Genomic DNA, 14,238 nt, shown 5'->3' with positions numbered 1-14,238 from the left:
TGAAATAATTATGTTTCATTGGATATATTTACCCATTCAGAAGCTTGAGACAGGCTTTAATTTTTGTTATTCTTTCTACTATTTCCCATGTTTCAAATATCAGGGTTTGGAGCTAATTTGTAAAAGTGTTGTAGTTTTACTTTTTTATATCAGGTAAGTGCTTTGAGAAGAGTTTTCTAGAGCCAAGTGAGGCATATGGAAATTTGAAAATTTAGTAGAGTAGTACATTTTTATTAAATGAACTGTACATATTAATTATTGTTTTATAAGTTAAAAGAAACAAAGCTTAGCAAGGATACAGTGAGTTGTGTAGGTAAATCATGTTGACATGATATCCTGGTATGAACATGCCTGTAATGTGTGTAGACTTTAAGCCCCTGATTTTCCTGCCTGGCAGTCTGGCTGCTTTGAGCTCAGGACAATCTGTGTCCTTGTGTTTAGGTTCTGCTGTAAAGCAAACATTATTAGGTTAACTTGGTGTAGCAGAGGTACAGCCTGGAGTCAATCGCATCCATCCATCAGACTGCTGGGTGACCGAAAGTCATGAAGGATTTTTTTTTTCTTGCTAGTAGAGAAATGATAAACAGGACAAGATGAAGGCAAGTTATCCAGCAGATGGATGTGGAATGCTTTGACTCTAAAGGGCCGTCTGCACCATCCCGAGTTTTCAAATGAGCGTGCTATTTCTGATCCGACAAATTATCCCGATCTGAACAATCTTGAGATTATTTGCAATGGAGACGCAATTATCGCGCTAGTTCGTAGGATTAATCTCGAGATTGCAATCCCAAGTCAACTTGGGATTATTTGCAAAATAGCGCGCTATTTTACGAATTATCGCGCTAATTCGTAGGTGCAGACGCACTCGGGATTATTTATTCACGGCGTCAGACCATAATGCATCGATGCCTCGCTTGAGCAGGAATCGCTCTTCTTGCGATGGTAGAGACGGGGTTTCTTGAATCTCGAGATTAATCGCGAAGAGGGCCGATCGGGCTAAATTCTCGAGATTGAGCAAACTCGGGATGGTGCAGCATCGCCTTAACTGTCCTGCTCTAACCTATGGTAGGAAAATTGTGCAATAAAAGGAGCCAGGAAGGTACTTGTATGTAGAGGGTTTTTTTATGGGGGGGGGGGGGGCTTCAGGTGAGGGAATTTTGAAAGGGTTGCATTATTCATCAGCTTTGAAACAGTTTAATGATTTCATAAATCAATGTAGATACATGTACATTCTATACAAGCATTTAAAAGTAGGAATCCTTGCATTTTCCTAAAGATATTCTTGTAGCAAATGTTACATTGGTATTGATTGTTAATCCTTTAGATGAGCCGTGTGATGTGCATGTATCTAACAGAAAAGCTTGACAGCAGTCAATGGTCTATTTTTATTTTTTGCACTTGTTAAAAGAGGGATATTTTTTTAAAACTTAGGATTATCTACAGTAGATGTTAACACATTGAAAAGCATGATTTTCAGAAAAATATGTACAGTGTATTCTTGCATTCCAAGCAGAAAAACAAAATGGAAGATTGTTGAATTGGAATGATCTACTTTTGCTGAAATTGTAGATGGGGTTGGGTAAAAAAAAGGCTTGGTTAAGCCCCCCGCCCCCCCAAAATACAATTGTATGCATGTTGATTGCCGGGGAGGGGGGGGGGGTACTCGACCAAAAAAGTGGTAGGTATGTGCCGCGGGTGAGACAAAAAAACAGGGGCTCTGGAGTGGGCTTATTGTAAAATGGAGGGTCCTCGGAACGGGCTTCGGAACTACAAATGTTTGTGAAAACGGGGGTCCTTGGAACGGGTCCCCTGCGTGTGAGTGCGTATGTATCCCTATGGAACGGGCATACGTGCATGCAGCTAGCCCGGCAGCACGGGCGCCGAGTGCGCTCGCGCAGAGGCGATGTTCGAACAGCGCTCCACGGCCGCTTTTCACCATAATTGCAGCTCATTGTAGCGGATCAATGCGGCCGGAACGGGGTAACGAAAAATATGCGAAGCTTTGGAGTGGATTTTTCTCTTCTTTTTTTCTCGATGAGAAGAAAATGCTATGCTTTGGAGCGGCTTTCTTTGTTCTTTTTCTCAATAAGATAAAAATGCTATGTCTTGGAATGGAAATTTGAGTGTAAAAATGGGGGTCCTCTCCGCGGCACATACCCACTACACATTATATACTGAGTGCCCCCCCCCCCCCCCCCGGTCGATGTCATTGATATCATTGGCACTAGTATTATTAAGAGAAAGAGCTTGCTGTTTAATAATGTATTTGTTCGGATTTTGTTTTGACATCAGTGCAACTGATAAAACAATGTGACATTGAATGTTAAACACTTCCAATGCTTAAATACCATTAGTGCAATATTATCACATCCTTCATTGATAGTGACATTCATGTACATGTAAGTATGAGGAAATGTAACTGTCACAGAAGGAGAAGTCCTCTTCCTTGGCTCTCTGATGGCATATTGATTTATCTAAAGGGGGGAAACAAGGTTACGAGAGCTGGCCCCTTGAATGTAACACTTAGTCTGCAGTCATCATTAGCTATGGTGTATGACCTTGTGACGACGTCATCAACTGACCAATCACAGAGGAGGCTTTTGCTGATCCTGTGACCTCATCAGCCCATGTCGTCATGAGGTGAGGAGCAGGTCCTGCTACATTAACCCATTTAGTGCTGATTGATTAGGGGGTCGTGGCTCAAATGCCAAACGTCAGTAGGGATGCCTTGGTGTAATCCACAACATACCTCAAGACTGAGTAATACCAGTTAACTTCAAACACAAGGAGCTGATGTTCTGCTTCATTTTGTCCATGACCCCTTGTCTTCTGTTTTAAAGATCCTAATCAACCAAACTTTGTCTTTTCGAATTGGTATATTTCCGTCAGGACATGACAGTCATAACAAAGTATGATATACTATATTGTAGAGTAATATAACAAATTCTATTAAAGTTGCAGACCCTTCAATCTCGAAGTTCATACAATTGCTCCATGAATATACACTTTCGTTTTCATTGCAAGAAATTCTCTTTTGTCCTTCACACATTCCCAAAATGTATTACAAATTTCATTCACAGATATCCTTGAAGACAGGACAATACAGAAAAGCATTGGTGTGGAACAGATCTCTTTAGGACAAAATGAATGAGGTTTATGGCATACCGGTACATACAACCTTTGCCAAATTCCTCAGTCTTTTGTGTATTTTGCATTCAATAATTATGTGCGTCAACCACTGGAATATACTCTTTTATGGTATTAGGTAATTTTTTTTTATCAGAAAGGAAATAGAAGCATAACACATAAAATATTGATGTATGTACATGTACATTGGTGTATAGGCTGAAATTGCATTAGACATTCAAGTAAAATTATTAAAAAAAACTTTATATATGCTAAAATAAACTGGAATGGGGATGAACAGTCAAAGTGATTGGTTAACATTGGTTTGACTTTAAAAAAATCTGAGCTAGAAGGTCATACTCGTCACCTGTGTCTGTGATATGTTACAAAAATGAAGCCCAGAAAAAATCGCGTTCAAAAATAATTATTTAGTGCTTCAAAAATTGAAATATAAAGTGACCGGAAACACCATCTTAATTTCATCCCATACACTTATGTGTACTATTTAGGCGTCTTATGACGCCTATTTACAAAATCGGGGTTTGCCTTGTAGTTTTAGCTTTTCATTCTCAATAATGGTTGTTTTCAGGGTTTATTGAATTCTAATACATGCGCTTGTACATATGTTTCATCTTGGCTTGAGAATTTTTTAAATCGGCTGCTCACAAAGTTAATAAACAATACCTTTAAGGCCTCTGTCAACTGATGCTGGAATGAGATCAAGAATATTTAACTAGATTCCCCCTGGTGCATAAATGTTCAATTACATAAATCTTTCAACATATTTTAGTTTTTTAATTTTTAATTTATTTATGTTGCTTTATTGATAATACAGGCTGTTATTTATAAATGTACTTTTATGTAGAGGCAGTAGCTGGAATTGGGATAACCCATTTTTGTTGGTGTAAGTGTTAGAATCGGTTGCTTTTCCCTTTCCATACTGGGAAAGGGTGCATGTAGGGGTGCTGGGAAGGGAATAGATGTTTCAATGAGGTAATAAACAGACAGTTGTGGAGAGCTTGTAGCCTTTATTCTTATAAATCATTGTCATTTGAAAATAGGGATGAATTTAATTCAGGTTTTTTTTTACTGAAAAGTAAAACATTCAAAGGTTAAGCTTTTGAAGTTGACTCTTATGCATTAGATTTGTGGTTTGAATGCTATTATGACACAATTTAAAATCTCAATACCTCGATGCTTTTATGTACATGATGTACTTGACATTGATTTTAGCCTGATAGTTCATCCAAATGGTTGTGTTTAGAAGCAAACGCTCAGTTGTAGATACTTTGCAATCACCTCCTTTGGAAAGGGAAAACTTCCCCCTTATGCCTAAATGGGGACATCGTGGTCTAGTGGTGATGACTCTCGTCATTCAGTGAGAGGGGTTCAAATCCCTGCCATGACTTGCTTTCTTTTCAGCAAACCATTTACTTGTATGCCTTTTGTACTTGACTTTGATTTTAGCCTGGTAGTTCATCCAATGGTTTCATTTAGGAGTAAATCCTTGCACCTTAAAGTAAATTTATTATTTGGTTCTTGTTTTGGTGGATCTCTTTAAGGAAATATAGACCTTAAATTGGTTGATATATTCTTTGGTGATACAGAATTTCTCATTTATTTCATTACATTAGCGGTCTACTGGTCTTCTCCAAAAAGTCATGGGCAGTCACCCTATTAAAAAAAATAACTGTAATGACTCTAACCTAGTTTTGATAAAGAAAACATATTCCCCTTTCATAAACCTATCCTCCAATTAGCCGCCTAATAGTAATGCGGATAATTCAATAAAAATTGCGTTCACAAACTCCGAAAATTATCCGCATTATTTTTACGAGCGCCCGTCCTGAAAAAGGCGGATAATCGTCATGACAACTGGACACGCCCCCTCCGATGCGGTTGTGTTGGAAAAGGGTGACCTTGTGACCGCACCATGGCAATTATCCGCATTATTTGGAAATGCGTTCATAAACTCAAAATCTTGTCCCGATGCTGCTATTATGCGGATAATTGCAGCATCAAAATAATGCGGATAACTCTGGTCCTCCGATTTTACGACCAAATTATGCTGCTATTAGCCGCATAATTGGGTTTATGAAAGGGGTAATAATTGGTAAATTTTAATTGTACCCAGATTTTCTTTGAAAATTATGCCTATATTTTACCCCAGATAAAATCATAGCGCCAGTGTTCTTAGCTCCCCTCCTGATCCCATCTCAATAAAAGTACAGAGTCACATAATTCTATGAAGGGCAATCTGAATGCTAAATCCTTGTGCATTGATGTTAAGGGATGTGCAAAAACATGACATTTGAAATACCAGGGGTCATCCTGGCTGAAAACACAGCTGTTGATGCTTTCATTAACCTATCCACTCCCAATTACAGGGCCAATTACCTCCCTTAATTCCTCTACATAGGCAACAGCACATGCTGCACTTTACGTCACAGATTGAAGAATTATAGAGTGACCCTGGTGTTAACATAAGTTACCAACATGATATTTTCATTTTCAAGTTCATAATTGCTGGTAGACTTGTGAGATTTAAAAAAAAATGCTTCATTGTATAAGTTGCAGAAAATAAATCTGGGTCTCTGGTTTGAAAAGAACTGAATGTATTCTAAATGATCATTTTAGATCATATTATTTTGAATTTTAAAACAAGGCCTGCAAGTAATTGGGGATACTTTTAATCCTATGACTGCGTTTGGCAATATTTTGCTACGTGAATATACCCAGACTTTGTCCTTTTCAAATTTACATCCTTCGCAGGCTGCTAGCATGAAAATATTCAAGAAAACTGCACTTTTTTCCTTTGACACACCACTTTTTTTTTTGGTAACTTCAATGTTCATTTCCTGTTTTTTTTGTCTTTTCTTCTCATGCAATTCTTCCCCATAATTGTGTGATGAATGGGAAATCATGATAGAAATTATGAAGATTAAAAAAAAAAATCTATATTCATCTTAACATTTCATTAATTTGATCCTCTTTAGTTTTCCAGTGCCATCAACTGTCATTGAATATCTTGCCTTGTTTGGTTAATTCATCAGTCACATCCGCTACCTGAGATATATAGCTTTGTCCTGCAGGATTGTGTGCTCTCCTCCCTATCTCTCCTTCCCTTGCTTTCCCCACTGTATCAGTTCTGCAGATTCTCAGTCTCTTTTCTATTGGATGTACAATACATGTATATTGATATTCCCCTGTATGACTGTGTAGCTGGCTGCAGATCATATTCAGCTTATTTTATTTCTAGAAAACTTGAGGACCAGAATAAACTTCATTATTTGAGTGCTGCTTATCTTTGAATTCATGAACAACATTCTTAAATAATGTTGCTTATTCTGCAGTTGAAGGTCTCGTTTACTGAACACAGGCACTGCACTGACTTACCATGATAAGCTACATTATTTCTTCACTGCACTATAAAAAAGAAATAATGCAGACTATTTCTGAATTTATTACCATGATTTGTATTGCAGAGCCACATTCTGATACGCATTAAATCCGAACTATTTGAGTATGAATTCATGAAGGATAATAGATCTCTTTATGATCTCTATTACACTCTCTTTCCTTATACGCACAACTTTTAACAAGGTTAATTGAATCAGGGTGTTGGTGGAATACAGAAATAATTAGTAGAGTGCATTGATGCCTCACAGAATAAGTTGAACATTTTGCTGCGGTTTATTTTCATAAATTTTACATATTTCACAAGTCAACAAATTCAGGTATTTTCATTTCGTGACTGGCATCTAGAAAGTGAATGTAAAAGCAATGAAGTCATGAAAATACTCTTCCGAATTACCTGTCTTGGTGCAAAGTCAAGAATGTCATTTAGAAAAAGAAAGAAGAAGAATGGTTAAATATTTACCAGTATTCCCTTTTGTCACATTCTCTCCTATATCTCTCACTTATCCCCTCTCTCATCTTCATTTCCCTCTTTTATTTCATTCAATTCTCTCCTCACTCTCCTTTCTATCTCATCATACAGTGTATCTTTACTCTATTCGTCATTCCATCTCTTATGCTTTTCAATTTACTCTCATTGTAATCTGAGTTGATTCCATCTTGTGAAATATATAGATCTAATGGGCATTATGTGTTTTTATCCATGAGATTAGCTAAATCCCAGTTGATAAGATCATTTGGAAGTGACATTCAGTGTACTGTACATGCCTTTCCCCCCAAAGGCATACCTAAATAAGGAAACTGGCAGTGCTTTCTGCGTACTTCAATAGAGCATTATGCATATTCTTGCATACTGTTATTTTTTTAGACTCCCTTTTATAGTTGTTGCATGTATTTTTATTGAGTTTTTAATTACATTAATGTTGACTTGATTATTTCTTTTAAAGGGAAGACCACACAGACATCAAGTTTGTGGTAAGAAGAAACAGGAAAATAAGAAAATATATATATGATTGAATCTTTTAATGGAAATACATGAAAGAAAGGATTTTTTCTATAAGTTTTAATTTCATGAATTGCTGTCCCATATTTGGTTTACTATAATTTCCAAAGATTTGCTTCGATATGTGTGTGTGCAGGGGGGGGGGGGGGCTTGAACACAGATAACATAGGCCTATTGATGAAACATAAGATTTAATAATGATAATGGTTGTTGAATCTGGAGTAGCTGTTTGTCTATAGAATTGAAGATCTTTCATTAGATTTTATATGAATGATAGAATGATATTGAAATTGTAAAATGGATGAAGATTGAAAATCAAAAATATTATCCATCAAACTTATTTTCTTTGTCATTGATGATAGAGGAGCATTGAACATGATAAAACAAAGAATAAGGAATGTAAAATAAGATGAAGCAGTAGTGCTGAATGTGAAATAGTAGGCATGTATTAAAAGGTTAATTAGAAAGACAAATAGGCATTGGCAGATTCTGTGTGTACCGAGAAAGAGGTGACGTGAGGGTAATAACAAATTGACTCTGAATTCAGAATTCATTATTAATCGTTAACAAAAGGTAGAGCGACAGACAGGAGAAAATGAATAAATATCACCAGGTACTTGAGCCTGCCAAATCATTTATTTGCTCGGACAAATCCTGGAAGCAATGGCTAATTTGTAAACGTTCATTTGTTGTTTGATCATTGAAGGGAAACGATTGAAGCTTTATTGCATATTGTCAAGGGATAGATGTTTTCATGTTTTCAAATTAAAAAATGAATATCAAAATATCAGAGCAGAACATTTGACGTTTCCTATTGGTTTGAAGGTGTTGGTTTTGAAAGCACGTAATATGTCCAATATGCTCTCATGTAATGTCAGTAAAAAAATATGAGATAATGTTACATGTTTATCAAATAAGGATAAGATATATGAGTAGATAAACACCTGTATGGGTTTACATGTACATGTAGATCTAGGCCTATAGATCCACTTTTACTACATGTACGTTTCATATTCTTTCAGTATGCTTTCACATGTCAAAGATACAAGGAAATGCATCAAATATTTTGAATAATAATTCAATCATCGCTTTTAGTGTTTTGAACAGTAACATTGAATTTATCATTGTGAATTGGTGCATGAAACCAAGTATGTAAACTGCAGATCTCTGTAATAAATTATTAGGACATACTGTATGCAGTGCAAGTAGTTCTAGATCTAATTTTTGCAAATGCAGTCTTAAGCTGCACACAGTGCACTTGATATTGGAGTTTTAAATTTTCATTGAGAAAAACAGTGAATGAGTGGGTGGGGGAGCAAGTGTAAAAAGAAGGCAGCAATTGGAAGAGTAGAGGTTGGGAAAAAGAGAGAAGCAAGTAAATTGATTATTGAAGGAGACGTTGGTGGCCAACATATTCCGTAGTGGCTAAACATATTCTGCTTGCATCTACTCTCACTACTCTGTATACAAATGGTTACCATGGCAATGCAGCTTGGGTTGGAAACCCATTATGAACTCTCAGTGCATATTCGATATGTATCTTGTACAAGGTAACCAGCAAATGCATACATGTACATTGAGTTATATACCTTTATTGTATTATGGATAGTCTGCCAGTATGGACTTGTTTCTAATGGTTTTTTTAAATTGATATATTGAAGAAAAAAAAGAACCTATCAGTATTTATACTCCAAACATTGATGGTGTATTAAGAGTTGTTTTAAAGGATAATGAAATTGTTATCATATTTATCTATGAAAGCAACTTTTTTATTTTTTTTATTGGCATTTTGTTTCAGGGAGATCCCAAAATATTGTCATTTATGTTGTTACGAATTGGATCTCATAACTCTGGGTTGAATTGTAAACTTGTAGATTCCATATTACATGCATGTGTGCTAGTTCTATGTTCTAGTACACCATTGCAAGTCAGCAAAAAACATCCATTCAATTTGCAAGTTTGTCTGTACAGACATAGCACAATGTAAGCCAGAGTAGAGGTTTATTCCTGCTCACAAACTATGCTATTTCTTATTAAAGGAAACTGAGACTCCATAAAACCAGAACGAAAAATAAGACCGGGTCCAAAAATAGACAACCATTGTTGTAATCTACCACCACCAGCACTACCAATCGAGCAGGAATGGTTGCCATGGTAGCATTGATGTCATCAGGAGAACCGAACCCTTTGTGTTGCCAAGGTGTAGTGGTTCCCAGGGTATTTCAAAGGTCTAAGTGTTGGTTTTTGGAGAGTTGGATTGTTACTTCTTTGAATAGTCCTTCTTTCCTTCCTCTTCATCTACATCTTTCCGTCATTGGAATGTTCAGTGTGAAGAAAATGAATTTTCCCTGTCCATTTTCTGATTTTCCCTTAGAAACATGTGTCAAATATGGTCAATGAATATTTATTGCACAAGGGTCTTATGTTGGTTTTGCAGTGATCAATCAATTAAATTTGCACACATTTACCCATGTATAAGATTATTGACAACTCTGTAGGTTTATATACACAAGGAGTGATGTTCATGCATATAGTGATTGGTAAATTAATGATAATGATTGGTGAAGTATTGTTCCATTGTTTGACTTTGAACTTGAAGCATGACTAAAAATACATTAAGAGAGTTAGATTTTCTTTGTTATTCAGAATTGATTTAATTACTGAATACATGTATCCACTCATTCCACTGTAGCCTGTAGGCCTAGGTTTTTTTAAAGGTATCTAGGCTTCATATTAATAGAGCTGTTGCATCGATTTCGGAATTAAAATATCAGTCCGAGTTATTCTTGTTTGTGTGGTTGTACATGTATGCAGCATGTATGTTCTCTAAACAGTAAACAGGGGTAACATTTTTCAGACAAAAAGTATTTTATGCAATATACATGTATTTACTGCTATAGAATAGACTATTCCAGAAGGCCCTTTTGAAATGATGATTTTCTTAATCTTCAGTTTCAATTGGTAATCTGTACACATTTAAAAGACTTGAGGAGAATTTACAAATATTGAACTTGAACTGCAGTATTGAATTAATTTCCTCTACTTTGTATTTAATTAGCTTGATACATGTAGTAGGCCTATATCACATGAGTGAAGGAATACAACTATACGTATTAAGCTGATTTGCACATGTAGGCCATCGTCATGTTGAAACTATCCAGTAATTTTGTGGTCTGAATCAGTTCCAAAATTGAGAGTGTGAGCCAAGCTGACTTTGATGCAAATGAAGCAGATCTAGTTGACTCCATGTGGTGAAGATGTGTCTTTATAGGATGGTCATTTTGAAAGGAGACATGTCCCATGTGCATGTTAACCCCCCCTTGTAGATATAGTATGCCAAGAATGTCTCCTCTTCTTCTTGAGTCTGTGTCTGTTCACATTAGGCGGTGCTGCACCATCCCGAGTTTGCTCAATCTCGAGATTTTAGCCCGATCAGCCCTCTTCGCGATTAATCTCGAGATTCAAGAAACCCCGTCTGCACCATCCCACGAGGAGCTATATCTGCTCGAGCGAGGCAACAAGCCCGATATTCCAGGCATGCGCACTTTCGGATCTTGGAGTTTCAACGACCCGCGCTTTTGAATAACTTCCCGCGATATATATGCAAGCAATGAACTCCTTTCACTAGTACTTTCGCCGAATTCAACCGGTGTTATGCAACAATCCTTTCAGCTCAGCGAGTGAAGAAGTGATGTATTCTTCGTGAAATATGATGGCGGAGTAGGAGGCAACGACAGAGAGAGAGAGAGAGAGAGGGAGAAGGAGGAAAGAAATGCTATTTGCTCACATTTTGCGAAGGAATAAGACAACACTGCTGTCAGTGTTGTTATTGAATATGACCATCGTCGATGCGATGAGCGCCTCCCCCTTCGGTCTGGTCTCTCCCGGGGTCTCTCCCAAAATCCATTCACTGGTGGGGACACCATCGTTGCTTATGAACGCTATTCGCATGTATAAAGTTGACTTTCGCACGTGTTTATGTTTTGACCAAGAAGGAAGTGGAACGCGAATTGCATTATGGACTGACGTCATGAATAAATTACCCCGAGTCCAATCTCGAGTGCGTCTGCACCGACGAATTAGCGGGATAATTCGTAAAATAGCGCGCTATTTTGCAAATAAACCCGAGTTGACTTGGGATTGCAATCTCGAGATTAATCCTACGAACTAGCGCGATAATTGCGTCTGCACCGCCAACTATCTCGAGATTTTTCAGATCGGGATAATTTGCCGGATCAGAAATAGCGCGCTAATTTGAAACTTCGGGATGGTGCAGACGGCCCTATTGTGTTTTAGCTGTGGTTCTGATGATCAAATTTAAACAGCACTATGCATGTTTCAGAGCAGGGGCCCGTCTTTCAAAGAGTTGCGATTGATCCGATCAATCGCAACTATGGAAAGCCAGCAAAGTCAACATATGAAATGCATGTTGGTTCAAAAAAATTCTAGATATGAATGTATATCGATAAAGTCATTTATTTCTTGACAATTTTGTGTGTTTTCCTTTGTTTACAAAGGAAATTTTTCAAATTTCCTGTAGAAAAAATTATGAAACTGATGGATTTCCATAGAGTTACGATTGATTGGATCAATCATAACTCTTTGTAAGATGGGCCCATCTCTTTTATTGCAATGATGAATATTATTCTTGAAAATGGGATAAAGTTTGGCTGTTAAACTTACATTTTCGAACTTGAAAAGGAAATATATTGGAGAAAATTTTGCTGAGAGCTGATAAGTCCATGACAGTTTCTACCCAGAATGATATGAAATATCAATGAAAGAAAGAAAGAGAGAGAGAGAGAGAGAGAGAATGATTATTTGTGCAAAGATTTCATACTGTATTTTCACAGAGTTGGACAATCGGGTTCACCACCTTCATTTGAAATTAAATTGCTCCTGAAGATTGAATAACCACCTTTTATTTTTATTTTCACCTAAAAATACCACACAAAAAGCCCTTGTCTGAAAGGCTACCTCAAAGCATGGATCCTACTGCTCAAACATGATGATGTTGGGCATTTCTGCAGCTGGGTTGTGTTACCAAACTGAAGAATGCATAGATTGAGATGAGTTCATGAGATAATGATTATACTGGAGCAAGTCGGTCAATGCTAATGCGTCACATTATGATCAATCTCCCTTTTTTAAAGGGAGCTTCTATATGCCTAGTGACTGAAGGGGAAATCATATTCAGCTTTTATAACTCTGGTTTATAGTCTGGAAAGGCTAATATTTTTGTTGCTTATACTTCTGAATTATCAAAACGAAATATAATTCTTTAAAATATTTTCAACGGAAATAAGCATGATATCAGAAATGAAATAACTCAAAATCAATTTTATATGTTGGCATGTGTGTTTCTACGATGATGTTGGAATATGATCAAAATAGAGCAATCCACAATATAAGATACATTGTAAGATTACAATTATGGTGATATAGAAAAATACAATATATATACAAGATAAAGGTCAGCATTGGAATTCATTCATTGTGGATTATTGTGTATATATTTTTTCTTCCAATTAAGGAATATACAGAGCTAAGAATTTTTTTTATGCAATTCCACCCTGGAAATAAAATAAAGTACCAGAGCAGTATACACATAGAAATATCCTTGGTTTCATTACACATTGAAAAAAGAGGTAATTACATGCATGTCTTTCTGAATAGGCTTTACAATCACGGTAGTATATTATAACATACATGTACTACTATAGAATGGAATATAATCTTGATTTTGTTTTTCTGAAGTTTGTTTTTCTGGTTTGATAATGTTGAGGGGAGGTGTGACAGACAAAGCAAATACATGCAGCCTATGTGATAACAGGAGATTGTAGTATCATAATCTATGGATGGTTCATTATCAGACCAAGTTGCTCAATCAATCTACTCTCCTTGAATACGACCACAATTTAAAAAAATCCTGTTTCCATTAGCTCAGTGAGGATAAACCTTCACCAGGGCATGTTGGTATGGAGTATATTCACTCTAGGCTCCATGATTTAAAGCATGTGCTGATCTAAGGACTGTATTATAAATTGTCAGTTCTTTTATCCGACAATTGCCATAGTAACATACAGGGGTTCTCGATCAACGAAAAAAAAGAAAATTGTCAGATCTGACAACCTTAACTGAAAGGTTTAAATTGAAAATTTTACATGTAATTTACATCATTAAAAGCCTGTTGAATGAGCCACCCTATCACATGGAGTATCGCTTTAATACATACCAAGGTCACACATTTAGAAAGAACAATTTTGTTTTCCATTAGGGAAACCAGTCCATGAGTGAGGAATTATCAATGGAGAATTGATTGTGTGTAATTAATGTACATTATACGCCTTATGAATTTCATGTGAATACATTCAGTAGTGTACATACCAGGGGCCTATAACACAAAGCTTAGCAATGATTTTTAAACATTTTTTAAAACAATTGATTGCATTGACTACAATGTACAATCAATCATAAAAATCAAGTGTACAATTTATCGCCAACTTTTGTGTTACGGGACCCAAAGTATGGTATAGTCCTGGATTAGTTTGAAATTCATGCAATGATGTTCATGTTCTCAACTTCTCACACAAGATCTAATCACTGCAAAAGGAACGAAACCATTTGTGAAAATTTGTATGCATATATTGGTCCAGTGATATATTCGTATGATAATGCATGATATGTTTATG

At 36.4% G+C, this 14,238-nt stretch overlaps 1 protein-coding gene across 1 annotated transcript in view; it reads left to right on the top strand.

Moving 5' to 3' along the window:
* The first annotated feature begins 1,025 nt into the window (after window positions 1-1,025).
* The window catches only part of LOC129253586 (sarcoplasmic/endoplasmic reticulum calcium ATPase 2-like), a 47,914-nt gene continuing 34,701 nt past the window's right edge, over window positions 1,026-14,238 (top strand). Inside the window, exon 1 of the mRNA XM_064106133.1 lies at window positions 1,026-1,065. Coding sequence (XP_063962203.1) covers window positions 1,026-1,065 — 40 coding nt within the window. The remainder of the gene's footprint in view (window positions 1,066-14,238) is intronic.

Source organism: Lytechinus pictus, chromosome 2, assembly GCF_037042905.1.
Source record: "Lytechinus pictus isolate F3 Inbred chromosome 2, Lp3.0, whole genome shotgun sequence".
Taxonomy (NCBI): Eukaryota; Metazoa; Echinodermata; class Echinoidea; order Temnopleuroida; family Toxopneustidae; genus Lytechinus; species Lytechinus pictus.
The sequence above is the reverse complement of the archived record's forward strand: the minus strand, read 5'-3'. Positions and strand labels throughout refer to the sequence as shown.